Source organism: Hyaena hyaena, unplaced genomic scaffold (assembly GCF_003009895.1).
Source record: "Hyaena hyaena isolate Hyena2069 unplaced genomic scaffold, ASM300989v1 scaffold_88, whole genome shotgun sequence".
NCBI lineage: Eukaryota > Metazoa > Chordata > Mammalia > Carnivora > Hyaenidae > Hyaena > Hyaena hyaena.
The window spans coordinates 958,306-974,771 of record NW_024080720.1 but is presented as its reverse complement, the minus strand read 5'-3'; the positions used below and the strand labels follow the sequence as shown (position 1 = coordinate 974,771).

Sequence of the window (16,466 nt, the reverse complement as noted above, 5' to 3'; positions counted from 1 at the left end):
GTAAGCAACTAAATGGGATATGGTATTCTGAACTGGCTCCTAAAACAGAAAAAGTTCATTAATGGGAAAATGGGCAAAATCCCACTACTCTGTAGTTTAGATAATATACCAATGCTAATTTCTTAGTGTTGGCAAACATGCCATGGCCATATAAAACATTAACATTAGGGGGGCACCTGGGTGGCTCAGTCAGTTAAGTGTCTGACTTCTGCTCAGGTCATGATCTCATGGTTCCTGAGTTTGAGCCTTTCATCAGGTGCTGTGTGGACAGCCTGGAGTCTGGACCCTGCTTTGGATTCTGTGTCTCCCTCTCTCTGTGCTCCCCTGCTTGTACTCTCTCTCTCTCTCAAAAGTAAATAAACATTAAAAAAATTAACATTAGGGAAGCTAGGTAAAAGGTGTACGGGAACTCTGTACAATCTCTGAAAAATTTCTCTCAATCTAACATTATACCAAAATAAAAATTTTATTTAAAAACAAATTTTTAAAAAGTGACAACTTGAAAAACTTCAAATTAATTCATACATAGAAGACAAAACACGTATACTAGAATCGATAAAGGAAGCAGTGAAATATGAATGCCTATACATAGCTACAGTAGATATGAAATTTTAATTTTTATTGTGCTGTTCATTGTTGCCTAACTGTTGTCTCATCATCCACTAACTGCAAAATGGCAGGCTGTTGAATTTTATATTGCAGCAATATTTCCTTAATGATTCTGGGTGCATATTTCCACTTAGATTACAAATGTTTCTTAGGGTGGATACCTTCTACCGATTCATCATGGTGTACGTTTGTGGGCATCTGGTTTCAAGTCAGCTGTAAGTGTGAGTATGTGCTCAGTGGGTGCTAGGCAGTGTGAGTCAGACCAGACCAGCCGTTTTCCAGCCAGGATGTGCATGCACTGGCTAGAAGCTTATTTGGGCGGTACTTAGCCATCTGCACAAATGTGCAGATCACTTCAGCCACTGAAGGTCCACGCTGAATATGTGCTATAGTTGTTAGAAAAGAGGATCATGAAACATTTTTCTATCAGTAATCAAGTAGTGGGGAAGCAACTGATGAAAACATCTTCAGTATGAGTCTATTTAAACACTGTGTTCAGAACCAAGTGAAAATAAAGCTTTAATCAGAAAAAGAACTTAAGGGGTGCCTGGGTGGCTCAGTCAGTTAAGCATCCATCTTTGGCTCAGGTCATGATCTCATAGTTCATGGGTTTGAGCCCCACGTCGGTCTCTGTGCTAACAGCTCAGAGCCTGGAGCCTGCTTCAGATTCTGTGTCTCCCTCTCTCTATCCCTCCCCTGCTTGCTCTCTCTCTCTCAAAAAAAGAAAAATAGATAAACATTTAAATTTTTTTTTAAAAAAGAAAGAAAGAAGACTTGAAACAACTAAGTTTTACTTTGTTTCCCAGCCCAGCGTCTTTTCTATTGAAGGTCAACTCTGTAAAAACTGGGAAGATATACAGAAGGGTAAAATATACTATCACTGGTAACTACTCTGCACAAGGGAGCAATGACTGCGGGTATTGTACCTTCTCTCCTTCCCTCCTTTGTAATCAGCAGCCTGAAGTCTCAAGGGGTTTACACTGCAGGTAAGAGGGGCTGGGAACAGGTGCAGCTTGCCTTGACTTTCCCCATGACCTTCCAGATCAATAGGTTAACTTGCTTTGACCACACATAGAGCTCCTAATTTCTCTAGCACAACCTTAAACTTGATATGAAGCACTTAAACAAGGAATGGTGCAGAAAAGAAGGCAGCTTTATTGTACTTCGGGGAAAAAAACAAGATTCCATTCAGGTGGGGAAAAAAAAAAGCCTTGAATACTCAGTAAGCAATACTGCCACCTAGTGGAGTGGTGACACCCCAGCAGGATTTTCAAGACCAGGTTAGCAAATGTGATCAGAATTTGATTGTTTAAATTTTCATCATAAAACGGAACTTTTAATATGCTGGTCTTCAGAGAACCTCAGATTGAGAAACAATTTGTATCTGTGCCATGCATAAATGAATGTGCTTGCCCTGCTTTTTTTTTGATAAAGAAGAGAGGTTTTTATTTTTTTAATAGACCATCAAATTAATTCTTAATTTCAAAATTATAAAACTTTGCAGCAACCTGCCTCTTTGAATATCCATCACTCTTGCACTCTTGTTTGACAGTCTAAACAGCAAGATTATGGCAATTTGTAAAGAAACAAAACTCAATGATGTAATAACTACATTAAGTTCACTCATTTCCTCTATTTTTATAATCTAGGGTGCTAAGTATTTGCACTTCACTTATTTGAATTCCTGGAGGAAAAAGCACTAGAATGCACCAATAACAATTTTGCATAAATCATATAACCCAACTCTCCTTATGACAACATGATAACAGTGAAAGATATTGGTGTGAGGATGTGGGAATGCTGTTCTTAATGAATAATAAAGTAATTCTTCTCAAGGATTTAATTCTCCTTTATACCCAGGTGTTTCAGTAAATGTGTTGACTTGATGACTTCTATGAGCATATAAATGAGAATATTTAATGAAACACCTGGCTGGAAAAAAAAGGAATAAAGTCGTGCGAATAACATATTGTTAATAACCACAATCTCGAATCTGCATCTCTGTTATTACTGAGATTTTAGATTCTGGGTTAAGTGCTCTGCTCTCTTTGGAATACGCACAATGGTTATTGATCTTGATAATGAGTTCCTCTATTGCAACATTTGTGGGTATATGGTTGGAGGCGCTCACGGATTCTAGAATGTATAAGTCTGACATGGTCTTTCTTCATCAATCCATATTCTTGGCAAATAAAGTCAGTGAAGGATTTCAGGAAGAACCAGGTTCTGGGAAAGAGGTATACATGTGTGGAGTAAGAAGCTGAACTAAAACATTTTTAGGTAGATTGCATTTTGTCAGAAGACACAAGTGAATGTTTCAATTCTGAGAGCCTGAGATCGTCCAGAAAAACAAAAATTCTGAGTAGGATGGAAGTTATCACAGAGCCAGAAGCCAATGTTTTGCATTTGCCAAAGCAACAGGCCATGGGGGTGGGGAGTGATCCCTGAAGTATGAGATCTGAATGAGGTTGTTTGAGGGTTAGTCTAGACTGCCTCAGGGTTCACCACAATTTGCAATAATCCTCCCGGCTCCCACCCAGTGAAGCCTTTCTTTACTGCAAGTCAACCGAGACCTTGCACACAATGCTACTATTTGGGCATCCCTGAAGCCAAAGCAAAAGAAGATCCTACGGGAGCCTTACATCCACTCAAACAGGATGCCAGAGTCATCTCCAAAAAAGTTTATTAGCATGATTAAAAACATTTTTTTGAATAATGACAAAGAATTTCTAAACATGAAAGAGTATCAGTGGCTATACCTTATAACCAAATATTTGCAATCAAATGGACAGCTTTATTGCCAGTCTTCATTTTATTAAAACATCCATATTTATTGGTTCCATGTGAAGTCGTGACTATTGCTTTGACTGGGAATGAGTCCCTACTGCAATTAAGTATAAAAAATATCTTCCATAATTGGAGTGTGGCCTGTATTTACTGAGTAAAGAGTTGATAAAAATCGTCAAAGAGTTGGGCTTTTGTTTTTTAAAAACATTCCTTTTACACACTACAAAGAAATAATTAGTATTTTGGCTTTTTAAATTCCTACATGATATTTAGAATGGCAGTCCCCAAAGGTCCTCCTTTTACATAATCACAACGCAGACCCTCTTCTGAAGTGTACATTCTTGGGGTGGGCTCTGAAGACGTGGGGCTCCACGTGTTTATACTGGTTTAAGAACAAAGACGGCATCATCCAGGACGTAGTAGTCATTGTACATGTCGCCTTCACACAGGTATGGTAGTCTGGTGAAAGCTTCGATAACAAAACCAGCTTTTCTGAAAACTTCAGGCAGACTATTCACTTGTTCTTCCCAGTTCTGTCCCTTGATTTCTAAAATTTCTGATGGCTTCTCCCACTTGCCACCTACTAAAACAAATAGAAACATTAAGTTAAATTCTTGAACAAACAACTTATTTAAAGAGAGAAGGGAAGAAGGGGTTGTTAGGTGCCAAACACTGGGTGCTTTGATGAGTCATCTCCCTGGCTCCCCCTGAGGCATGAAGACAAAAAGCTGAAGTTTGAGGGGGCGGGGGGAGTGCTGAGGAACTCATCCAAGCTTGCAGGTTCCTGAGGGTAAGAGCAGAAATGTAATCCGAGGTTTATCTCGATCCAAAGCCCATACTTTTACCCTCCCTGACAGTTTTAGATATTAGCCTCCGTTAGATCAACTGGGTTGTAATAGTTAATGGGTCTTGGAAAATTGCTCTGTAAGTACTAGAATATGGAAGCAGAGAGTTACTCATAAAATGTAAAAGAAGGTTTGAGACAAATGCAAGAAAATATACTCCTGATCTAGTATATGTATGCAATGTACTGACTAGAAAGGTTTATCAGGCTGTAAATAGACTAATGAAGGCTTTTAATTTACAAAGACAGATCATCAGTGTGTTTTTCAAGGAAGCTGATTCACTCTCTTTAACTTTTTGTAACAATTCTATGAAAGTTAAGCTCCAAGACCAGAGAGATGTAGAACACTAGAAAGGGTGAGTCAGCCTAGCATTTCTTGGAATAGTGGGTGAAATCTGTACAGTTATTTCAGATGCCTGAATGGGGGTGGAGGGGGGGGTTGGCTGGATAAGGTCTTCAGGTCTTCAAGTTCACACCAAGCAGTGACTACAGACACACAGACACACACAAATAATGGTATATGTAAATTCTGGGGTGCTTTAAGGTATTGTGAGCACATATTAAAAATATTACTAAATTCTGACAGAGAATAACTCTCTGTGAGAAAATAGAAGACCAATAGGTGCCTAGAGTACAAGTACTACAGTGGAAAGAGTTTTCACTCTTCTTGGCGTCCCAGGACCTGGACCCTCTTCCTAGAGTCTTATGGGGGGAGGCAAAGCCTGGGGAAGCAGTCTTCCCCCGCTGTTCCTACAGCTAAGGCATTGGCACATGACCTAAGCTCAGACACACTCACCTGAGACATGAAATGAAAAGCTAGTGACTGAGAAAAGTGAGACTTAGGCTCCTTTTCAGGGGGCGGGGGGAATGGCCATGAGACCCAGCAGCTAGGGCAGCATCAAGTGGAATGAACAACAGAGTGTAGTCCATGCCGTGGTATCTATTGCTTGGCTACAGACCCCACACAATTCTCCAGTCTTCCTAGTGACTATGTGAGCCCCTCCCCTTCCCCCTGAATCCTTTCAATAAATTCCCTTTCACTTAAGTCAGTTGGAGTCAGTATCTGCTGCCTCCAAGGGAAAAACCTGACTGATAAGGCCTCCATGGGTCAGGAGGGGAGAAGAGGTAGGTGCAACAGAGGGCCCATGCTTTATTCCAACAACACAGCACAAAGGGATTACACAAAACTAAGGGAGAACTAGTTACTGTCATGAAACACAGTTCTTCATTGTCCCACGAATGTCACTAATGTTTCGCTTGTCTCTATATGAAGACACTTCCTTCTGCTTCTTCTAGCTTGCCAGCAGTTACTGGCCCAGCATCGGGCACACAGTAGGCGCCCCAGGGCCAGCGACCAAATTACTCTGGAAGTTTAAAGCACAAATTAGCTGTCAAACAAGGCCCTTTCCTGGGAATACACACTACATGGAAACCAAATCCCACTTAAAACACCTAACATCTATGAGGATCTGTAAAATCTAAGAAAAAAATCTATCACCTGAACATTTAGAAATGTGCTCTGGGCTAAAATCTCAACTTTCAATGGTGAAACTGGGTTACAAACAATCTTTACACAATTTCACAAAGTTCCCGATTGTGGTTCCTTAGTAAGAGTTCCTCTCTTCAGTTGTTCCTTTCTAAAGAAAAAGAGAGAGAGGGAAAAAAAAAAAAAAAGCCAACTCTTTTCAAACACACATTCCCACCACCACACGCGCACACACAACTCCAGAAATGGAGACTCTGAAGAGAGGCAAGACCATCCTCGGCCTGGAAATCAATCTGATTCTCTTTTATGTCGGTAAGGTCTTTTCTTTCTCCTCCATTTTATTTAATCAATTGCTATTTCTCACCTAATGCATTTATATTTTAAGCCCCTACAGATTAGTTTTTAAATGTCTAACACTATGGAGATGATCTTTTTCCCCCCAAAAGAAAGAGGTTAATAAAATAATAGCTGAGAAGAAGTTTCAGATTAACCTCAAAAATTCCCTTTGTTGCCTTAGAGGAGAGCACCTCAAAAAAACAGGGTTTGAAAATGTTCTTAAAATTGCATGTGCTGCGGGGCGCCTGGGTGGCTAGGACGGGTAGGTGTCCAACTTCGGATCAGGTCATGATCTCATGGTTTGTGGGTTTAAGCCCCGCACTGGGCACTGTGCTGACAGCACAGGGCTTGCTCTGGATTCTGTGTCTCCCTCTCTCTGCTCTCCCCTGCTTGTGCGTGTTCTCTCTCTCTTTTCCAAAAATAAATAAACATTTAAAAAAAATCTTTTTAAAAATCGCATGTGCTGGTCATCAACAATGTAGTTTCCACACAGGCAAACACGTTGCACATGAGAGGCACTGAACAATATCTGCTGAATATTTTCAAAGAGCAATGTTTTTAAAAAGCCAAAGTGGTGCAAATTTTAAAAGTACTTCTTATTTAAAAAAAAAAAAAGCTGCCTTCCATACAGCATAACCATCCCATATCTATTTTTAAAATTATGTCTATACTGTTTTTTTTTCTCTAGGAAAGAGAAAGTGGCTCTCATAATCTATCTTATCATAGTTGTGATAAAGCTAATAATCTCAGAGTTGCTCACAAAGTCTGGGTCATAGGACAGGGAAGGTGGCAAAAGTTCTTAAAATTAATTTCTTTTCTCATCTGTAAAGAAATACATCAAAATGTTAACAGTGGTTATTTTGGGCAAAAGGACTGTGGGTGATTTAAATAGTACTCTGATTTTTTTTCTAATCCGTATATATGGCTTTCATAAACTATTTTTGTTGGTGTTATTTTAAAGAAGAACCTTTATCTTTTAAAGATATCCTCTTACAGATGTGAAGAGAGGATAACTAAGATTTATCTAAAACCGAGAAGGAGCAGGCGGGGAGGTGGGGGGGAGATGGACAACTCTGGGACAAGGAAGAGCAGGGGTGGCTCATCATGCTAGCTTGCTACTTCTGCCTACCCTTGAAATTCTCCGTAATAAGTGTCGAATCAGTTTCCTATTTATTTTCCAGCTTGGATCACAGTAAAGTGATCTTTTTTTTATTCCCTCCAACAGTAAGATAATTCAGGGGGTCCTGCATTTAAAAAGAGAGAGAGAGAAGGAGGGGGGAGAGAGAGAGAGAGAGAAAATCCTATAGAATATGAGAATTCTTAAAGAGACTTTTGTAGGACCAGACTTGAGGTGACCCGTTATCCAAACTTCTCTCTTTTGTGAAGATGTTGCTTAACTGGCGTGGGGGAGGGGCGACGGTTTCCTCACCAGTCAGGCGCTCACAGAGGAAACTGCTGACGGCTCTCATCTCGCAGACCAACCGCTCTCAGACTGACCGGGTACAATTCGGAAATACTGGAGATATGCAACTCCAAAGTTGCAAATATTTCTTTCTCCCTGGGGCCTTAGTTCTTCAAAATGTTTAAAAGTCAGCTTCCCTTTTAAAAGGCTACCTGAATTCAACCGAACTTCAGACTGTTACACCGTGCTGGGCCCGGCTCCATTTCAAATCCCCAGTACAGACTGAGGATTATTCTTTGCGGAAGTGTTTGTACTTCTAGGGGGCGTCTCTGAGTAGGAGACGGGAGTGAACCCAATCCCTCAGCTGACGACCAGCGACAAGCCTGCTGGATTCTCCAGGTGGCCTTCCCCTCTGTTCCGGCCTACACTCCCAACTCATTTCAAACTGTACATATACTAAAACCATGGTGAGAATATATATGCATCACAAACGCCAAGATTCAAATTTCAATTTCTCTTCTGGATAAAGAGTATAGGAAAACTGTTAAGTTAAAAACAAAACAAAACAAAAAACTTGTCTGAAATTCAACCATCAGAACACTGGATTACTTTTCAATTTCATTTACAGCAGGAAAGGACAAATTCAGACAAATAAGACCATGTGGAACACATAACCAGACAGAAGTCAGGCTAAACACCTGCATAAATTCCAATTTGTTTCGACTAATACTATTTTATGTAGGCCCTCCTTTACCCCAAAAACGGTTCAGGGCAGATCTTCCCATTTAGAAATTCCAGGCTGGCTTTCCAACTCACAGGGCCAAGATCAGAAGGCCAAGGTGGGGACCCAGCCGGTGTAACTTGGCTAAAGTGCACAGCAAAGAGACCAGTAGACTCTGGGTGGGTGTCTACTCCCAGTCTTGCTGACACCTGCGGAGATGCCCAAAATTATCTCTAAAATGGGCATCTAACATCATGGGAACACAAGTGGTGAGAACAGTGGCAGCAGAAATAGCCTTTCAAGTGCTTATTAAGACTTAGCCAAGGAGGAGCGCCTGGGTGGCTTAGTCAGTTAAGCATCCGACTTCGGCTCAGGTCATGATCTCACGGTTTGTGGGTTCAAGCTCCATGTTGGGCTCTGTGCTGACAGCTCAGATTCTGTGTTTCCCTCTCTCTGACCCTTCCCTGCTCACACTGTCTCTCTCTCTCTCTCTCAGAAATAAAAACATTTTTAAAAATTCCAAAAAAAAAAAAAGACTTGGCCAAGGAAACATTCCTTATGCATCAATGGTCTCACTAAACTTCACACTAACTCCACAAGCTGCATATACTTCCTCACTCTGCTACACACCACAGAGCTAGGATCCGAACTCAAGTCTGTGCTCTTTATCACAACATTTTTCATCGAACAAGATAGAAGCTGTTAGGGACTACAAAGTACGGCACCAGTGCTGGGAAGAAATCATGTCTGCTTAGCTGTGACCAAGCTAGCTCACTAGGCCCCTGCTCAGTAACCAAATACACTGTAGGCTAAGCCAGGGATGTATTTCCCCAGGTGTACACCTTGTTTTTTCTGTTTCCCGTAGGGACAGCCAGGCTTACAAAGGAACAATTGTGAACTGCCATGAATTCCTAGCAATCCCAACCCCCACCAAGGCAGAAAAAAAAAATTCCCTTGTGCTCCTGTGTCCTGTGCTCAGTCATCAGCAGTGACACCTGCATGAGAGGCTTTGATACCCGTTACCACACTGACTACAACACTGTGAGGCCAGAGGTACAGAGGAAACAGGCTCTGAGAGATCAAAGGAAAGCTTGTGAGACCACCAGGAGTAAACATGGGGACCCCAATTTCCTGACTCCGGATCTGTGGCCATCTCAGCCTGCAATGCTGATTCCACTGGCACCTCTCTGTCCTCAAGTAATCAGATGTCACAGCAAACCAGCAGGTGAAGGTCAGGAAATGTGGGGAGTCAGGAAAACTGAGAACCACTAGGGTCTTATTAATAGTCTCACTTGTGCTGAGAACGGGGAAAGAAAAAAGAATTTGTTTGGGGTTCCCTAGCCCCAAAATTTCAGTTAAATAAAAGCACAGGCAAAGGGAAGTGAAAAGTCCACTAAATATGGCTCGTTTGCTTCCACCCACAGGTGTTGCTAGTGACTGCATAGTCTCAGTCTCTCAACCACCCTACCTTGAAGTGGCCCACACCCAAGAGGCCATAACCATTCAGTGTTCCTTCTCCCATGTGGGGTGCCCTGAAGAGCAACCAAGAAGCCTGTGGTTTCGCTATGGAGCTCACCAGCCGGAGAGCCTCTGCGTGGACGGATGCACCAGCGATGCGGGCAAGTTCACAGTGAAGGAAGCCCTGACACAAAATCAGGTTTCCCTCACTGTGAACAGGGTGACTCTCAACGACAGTGCGATCTACATCTGCGGAATAGCCCTTCCCCTTTCAAAGCATCCAGGAGCCAAGCGGACTGGAGAAGGGACCGTGCTGGTGGTAAGAGGTCAGTCAGCTAAGGCTTTGCTTGGCTCTTTAAATGCATGAAATTACTTATATGTGGAGAGTATGAGATAAATGTGCTAATTCAATCCCCTAGCCAGTGAAGGGCATGATCTGATACGAGCCGACAGCAAGTCTGGATTGAAGCACTACTCTCCAGCCCCATCCCCAGCCTGCACAGACACAGTCAGGACTATGTCGGGTGTCGCTCTCCTTTTCGGTGTCTCTTCACTAGACTCTGCTAGTGAAGGCAGGCCCACGGGTCCTCCTTTGGTGAATGGCAGTGATTAGTAATGTGCCAGGTCCAAAGAGAAACTTGGGGTGATTAGCAAACAGCTTGTGCAGAAATTGGGCTGGCACTGCACCATCTAGAACAAAGCATAAGTGACCAACAAATTGGACCCAGGAAAAAAATGCAATATGGAGAATAAACACAAATTTGAGGAAAGCCACAGGGAGACTTCTGATTGAACCCATTCTGCATGGACAGAAGAACAGAATGGGATCAGTGTGACTCTGGCTTCTTGAGATTTGCTAAAAACCTATGACCATTTTCCTTATTCAAGTGAGGATACTGAACCTAGGTACATCTTACAAATCAAGATATTAAGAAATTTCAGGAAAAAAGCTTCACACAGAGAAGGGAAATAAATCCTTGACTTTTCCTGACCTCTTCCTTTAAAAATGCCTCTGGTATGATGAGCACTAAGATCATTAAAATATTAACTCAAATCAACAAATCAACTCAAAATTCCAAAATAGGACGTTAGGGACAACCTGAGATCATCCTGTATTATAATTCCTGCTTTTAATTACCAGGAGTGTTCTAATGGGCTTTTGGTATCCCCACTGTCATTTAACCTTAGTTTATTCTCACCTATAAGATAAATTATAAATGAGTTAGTACACACAAAGCACTTTTGATGGTGTCTGGCTTATAGCAAGTACTCAGCTACCCCTGACATTTTTATATAAAAATAAATTTTTACACAAACAGCCAAACAGAGCAAGTTCATGTCCTACCTTTAACACTTGTAGCTCCAGTTATACTTTATATATGTGCTTGCAATAGTATGTTTCAATAGTGACTGCGTTTTTTTCTGTTTTTGTAATTAACAAAGAGATGAAGGGACTCCACAGTCTCCTGATAGCTGTTCTCTCACTGCTCTCTATCTACATTACCGTTCTTCTTGGGATCTTCGTGGTCCTCTCCAAAGTAAGTCAAATTTCCTTGCTCTAGATGTTCCTACAGCCTTGAATATTATAAGGAAATAATTTTCACCTCTCCACACATGAGCCTCAGAATTAGCTCACCTAATTAACATCCTCCTGTACATCTGCAGGAAACACCACCTGCAGAAGTAGTCTGTATAAGTGTAAATTTTCATCAGTGAAATTATTAACTGGAGTACACAACTTACAATGTTTCCTCTTTATAACCAGTAATATGGGAATAAGAGATCCTTCATTATAACTATCTTATATGCTATCTTTCTGCTGGGGGGCATTACAGTTATCTATAAGAAGCTTAATGGTCTTTAAGAGGAAAAAGGAGGTTACAAAGAGACTAGAAGCTGCCTTAAAATATTTTTAAAAGGCAGGGCACCTGGGTGGCTCAGTTGGTTGAGGATTAGACTTTATTCAGCTCAGGTCATGATCTAGTGGTTCATGAGTTTGAGCCCTGCGTCGGGCTCTGTGCTGACAGCTCAGAGCCTGGAGCCTTCTACGGATTCTGTGTCTCCCTCTCTCTCTGATTCTACCCTGCTCACATTCTGTCTCTCTCTCTCCCTCAAAATAAATAAAAATTTTAAAAAATTTTAATATTTTTAAAAGGCCTGAAGGTCTTGAGAAGGAGTATCATATGTTATAAGAGGCTAGTCATATAGTATAAGAGGAGATATATATGTGTTAGATTAGGATTACTAGAAATCCTATAATCAACATCAGTTTGAGTTGTTATTAATATAATAAAAGCATCTCAGAAATGCTTCATAGAAATTAACTCTTACTGTATATCATTTAAATAAGATACCTGCCACAACTGTTTTTGAGTGCATAAAATGTCTAAGACTATTTTCCTTTTCCTCTTGACAGTCAAAATTTGACTCTCTAAGAAACAAAGAAACAGAAGACTCACCAAAGGTACAGACCAATGCTTGTCAAATACTTTTAAAATGGTGGCTGGTTTTAACTATTTCAAACCCAAACCCGCAATAAATACAGAGAATATCATGATAACTTTCAACCATAGATACCATTTTTAAAAATATCTTTATTTATTTTTTAGAGGGGGGCAGAGAAGGGGGAGACAGAGGATCCAAAGAAGGCTTTGCACTGATAAGGGGCTCAAACTCAGCAACCGTAAGATAATGACCTGAGCCAATGTCAGATATTTAACCAACTGAGCTACCCAGGCGCCCCAGATACCATTTCTTTCTCTTTTTTTAAATTTCTTTTTTTAATGTTTATTTATCCTTGAGAGAGAAGGAGAGGCAGAGCGTGAGTGGAGGAGGGGCAGAGAGAGAGGGAGACACAGAATCCGAAGCAGGCTTCAGGTTCCGAGCTGTCAGCACAGAGCCCGACATGGGGCTCAAATTCACGGACAGTGAGATCACAACCTGAGCTGAAGTCTGTCACTTAACAAACTGAGCCACCCATGCACCCCCCCCCAGATACCATTTCTTATTACTGAGAAACTTGAAGATAATCTCAAGTGGTAAACTATGATTTAAATTAGATTGTTCTGAACTACAAACCCTACCTCACACACTCCGAATACAAGAGTTAATGGGAAGTAGAGTGAAGGGGTAGTTCCTCAGATTGGCAGCAATAACAAAAGAAAAAGCTCAGAGGATATTCAATAATAATCACTTCTAGTCCTAAGAGAGACCTGCATTTTTCCCCCATTTGTGTTTACAGAAGAAGAGTGCTCGGCCTATTTTTCAGGAAACTGCTCAAGACCTATATAATAAGGGACCCGTGGAAACAAGACCACAATCTGTAAGTGTAAAACATCAGAAAGACATAATGCAGATATAAAGCATGTTTTTTTTAATTAAAAAAAAATTTTTACAGTTTATTTATTTTTGAGACAGAGAGAGACAAAGCATGAGTGAGGGAAGGGCAGAGAGGGAGACACAGGATCTGAAACAGGCTCCAAGCTCTGAGCTGTCAGCACAGAGCCCGACGCAGGGCTCGAACCCACGAACCGTGAGATCATGACCTGAGCCCAAGTCAGACACTTAACCGACTGAGCCACCCAGGCGGGCCCCCACCCTTTTTTTTTTTTTTTAATTTCTTTTTAATAGTTTAAAAGCATATTTGACTAAAAGAGCTAAGCTGCCAATGGGCCGTCGATAATCATGTTTTCCTGGAGAGGAGGAGTCTGAACGGGACTCACACATATGATGCATGTTTTTATAGAACCTGTTTTGATAAATACATAACAAAGGATATTTGACACAGTATTAAATCAAGACCAGACTGGCCTCTTAGTGACATGGAATCTTTCAGAAACACAGTGTATAGGTAATGCTTTCAATTCAGACAAGGATGCTTTTGTGGATTCCGAGACCCTTTCTATAGTATCTTGCACACAATAGTAGGAAATAAGTAGAAGTTCCAAACATTTGGAACTTGGGACAAATTATAGAAAACACTAGTTGTTGCTAGTAAGGCAGAAATAAATTCACATTAGAAAAGATGAGCTAATTAAAATAAAAATTAAGTATTTCTTCAGTCTTAGTATTGGAGGGGCAAGAACAATACATCTGACAGTGTCCCTTTAAAGTCCTATATAACAGGTTTTTTCAAACAAGATGCTGTTTTAGTGTTAGCAGAGCACACACTCAGTTTCCATGATGCACAGTCAGGCTCCTCAGATTTCAATTAAAATGCATACAAAATAATGAACTTATATACTACTAAGGATTTTCCCTCTTAACCAGGAGCCAAGAGGGCAAATTTAATAAGTGTCTGATACCAGGTGTAGGTTTTTTTTAAACCCAATTTTTGAAAAGGATTTTCATCCAGGAGAGATTATGGTCTAAGTAGTCATTTCATACTTCAGTGTGTATACAAATATGTCAAGAAATGGTCTAATTACCTAAGACACCATCTGAATTAATTATAAATGCCTGCTCACTCTTCTTTTGCTGAAGCTGGAGCATTTTCTTCTGCAAACAGGGAAAGATAAGTGTCCTGAAGGCAAGTCTAGGAGTGAGTATTGTAAGCCAGAGCTCTCACAAAAGCATCTGAACAAGAAAATTAATTTTCAGCAGAGCACACAGGAACATCAGCGTAGCCCAGACTGGAAAACACTACAGGCCAAATAACCCTGTTACTTCAGTGACAATAATGGACAATAAAAATGCAATGAATGGAATCTTAATACATTTAATAAAACAAAGAATGAAAAAGTGCTTACAAAAAAGAAAGAAAAGAAATTTGATTTTCAGTTCTCACATCTTACTCTAAATATAGGGACACTAGTAACTGGACCTTCTAGATTACTGGAGGGTACTTGGGGCACAATGCAAGAGGGCATAGTAGTTTATATGTTGCTTGCAGTGGGGCACCATTGGTTACATAATCTTAATTATGGCTTGTTATTTACTATTGCAGGAGAAAGGCAACACTTATGAATAAAGAAGAACACTTTCCAACTATGAAAAACCATAGAAATGTTTCAGTTTTCAATTAAAATCCAAATCCAGAAGTTGTGGCAGTGTTAATGGACATACAGGGCTTTACAAAAACAATCACAAGTAAATGGAAAAGATAATTCTCTACAAGGAAGGATGCCACAGTACAAGGAAATCACCACTAAATGTAATTATCAAAATTCTAAAACCCTACAAAATATAACTGAAAAATACTTTCCTAATTTGCCAGGAAAATTCTGAGTAGGCTAACATTTTAAAAACTTCCATTTTCATAACACATATCCTATATTTGTTTCATTCAACATATGAGGTACGTGATGACTGTTACCCTGAAGATTAGAGGGACATGAGTGGAAGAATTGTCTTTATGGGTGTGACAGTGACGGGCCAATGAGACTAAGCTGGGTGGGAGGGAAGAAGGCAGCAGTGAAATGCCAAAGTCTGAATTAGAGAAACCATGGAGAAGAGAGGGGAAGGGGAGAGAGGGGAGGGGAGCGGGGAGGGGAGGAGGGGAGGGGAGGGGAGGGAAAGGCATCTTGAAAAGTACCTTGGAGATATTACCTCTTCTGGTGGAGAACAGATAAGAATATGAGCTAAAATATAGAAGATCCACGCAGAAGGTTAGACAGAAAGCCTCACAACCTCAGAGCAAATAAGCCACAGCCGACTCTAGGTGTCAGTGTTGTGCCAAGTAACAGCACCAGGGGAGCAGTGGGCAAGGCAGTACAGGTTTTTAGCCGATTTAGGAGGGAAACATCAGATTAGGGTTTGGGGTGCAGCAAAGATGTTTATGAAATAATTACTGTCTCACCGAGAAAACATGCTATGAATGGTTCTTTAAAAGCTCCTCAATTGAAAAATCTATTTCAAGTACCCACAAGTGTGCATTCGTTATTAAAAATGAATTACAACCTATTTTTATTTCATTAAAGTGTTTCTTTTAAAATGGTATTAAGTGAAGTGTATTCTATTTTTAAAACCCAGACAGAATTTTAAAATATTTTAAAAATGTTTCAGTGGCTCGGTTAAGTGTCTGACTCTTGGTTTTGGCTCAGGTCATGATCTCAAGGGTTATGAGTTTGAGCCCCGCATTGGGCTTTGTGGTGATAGTACGGAGCCTTCTTGGGATTCTTCCCCCCAACCTCTGCCCCTTCTCTGCTCACACACATGCATGCTCTCTCAAGAATAAATTAAAAATAAATAAAATATTTTAAAAACACTTTGAAAATGTTTTTGCAATGATGGCTTGAATCAGTGATCTCCAACATTTGTAATTACATGTGCCAGGAAAAAACAGAAAGCAGGGGGGAGCACATAAACTCCTTTTATTTGTGTGTTTATAATATATATGTGTGAGTGACTATGTTGTAGACTTGTGCGTGTTGAGTATAGTGTGTGTACTTGTATGTACGTGTATATATGTGTATATGTGTAACCTATACACAAAAGTAAAAATTAAACTGGCATAAAAAGTCGTATTAATAGACATGTTAATATCTTCTTATAACCCAAAATAAACGGTCTTGTGTCTTCCTGGGTGTAAAGCGCCACTTTGAAACCGCTGGCCTGGATGAAATAAATGAATTTCTAAGTTGGATGGCAAAAAAGAATAAGCACTAACTATCTCGGTGAATAGAAAGTTCTGGATTACTTTTCCTTTCTGGGAGTCATTATATTTTGGTACTCTCAGGCTAATATATTGTTCTTTGTGTAACTTAACCAGAAGACAAAATCCCTGAGATACATCAGTATTTAATGTAGAATGAGCCTTACCCAATGCAAGCAAGGGCTGTGTTTCCAAGATTGTTGTTTAAGCTCAAATTTGGAATACATTCTC

At 40.4% G+C, this 16,466-nt stretch overlaps 2 protein-coding genes across 4 annotated transcripts in view; one reads left to right on the top strand and one right to left on the bottom strand.

The window, feature by feature from the left end:
* Nucleotides 1-3,275: 3,275 nt before the first annotated feature.
* METTL9 (methyltransferase like 9) overlaps nucleotides 3,276-16,466 on the bottom strand; it is a 46,911-nt gene continuing 33,720 nt past the window's right edge. For 2 of the 3 annotated variants that reach the window (XM_039234395.1, XM_039234393.1), the window contains exon 5: nucleotides 3,276-3,979. In XM_039234395.1, coding sequence (XP_039090326.1) covers nucleotides 3,774-3,979 — 206 coding nt within the window. In that variant the 3' untranslated portion in view covers nucleotides 3,276-3,773. The remainder of the gene's footprint in view (nucleotides 3,980-16,466) is intronic. The other variant, XM_039234394.1, reaches the window with a different exon arrangement.
* IGSF6 (immunoglobulin superfamily member 6) lies at nucleotides 5,888-14,682 on the top strand. The gene is given in 6 exon segments (XM_039234396.1): nucleotides 5,888-6,038; nucleotides 9,610-9,969; nucleotides 11,087-11,181; nucleotides 12,060-12,107; nucleotides 12,885-12,965; nucleotides 14,589-14,682. Coding segments are annotated over 6 exon segments (708 nt in total). The 5' UTR covers nucleotides 5,888-5,971; the 3' UTR covers nucleotides 14,646-14,682.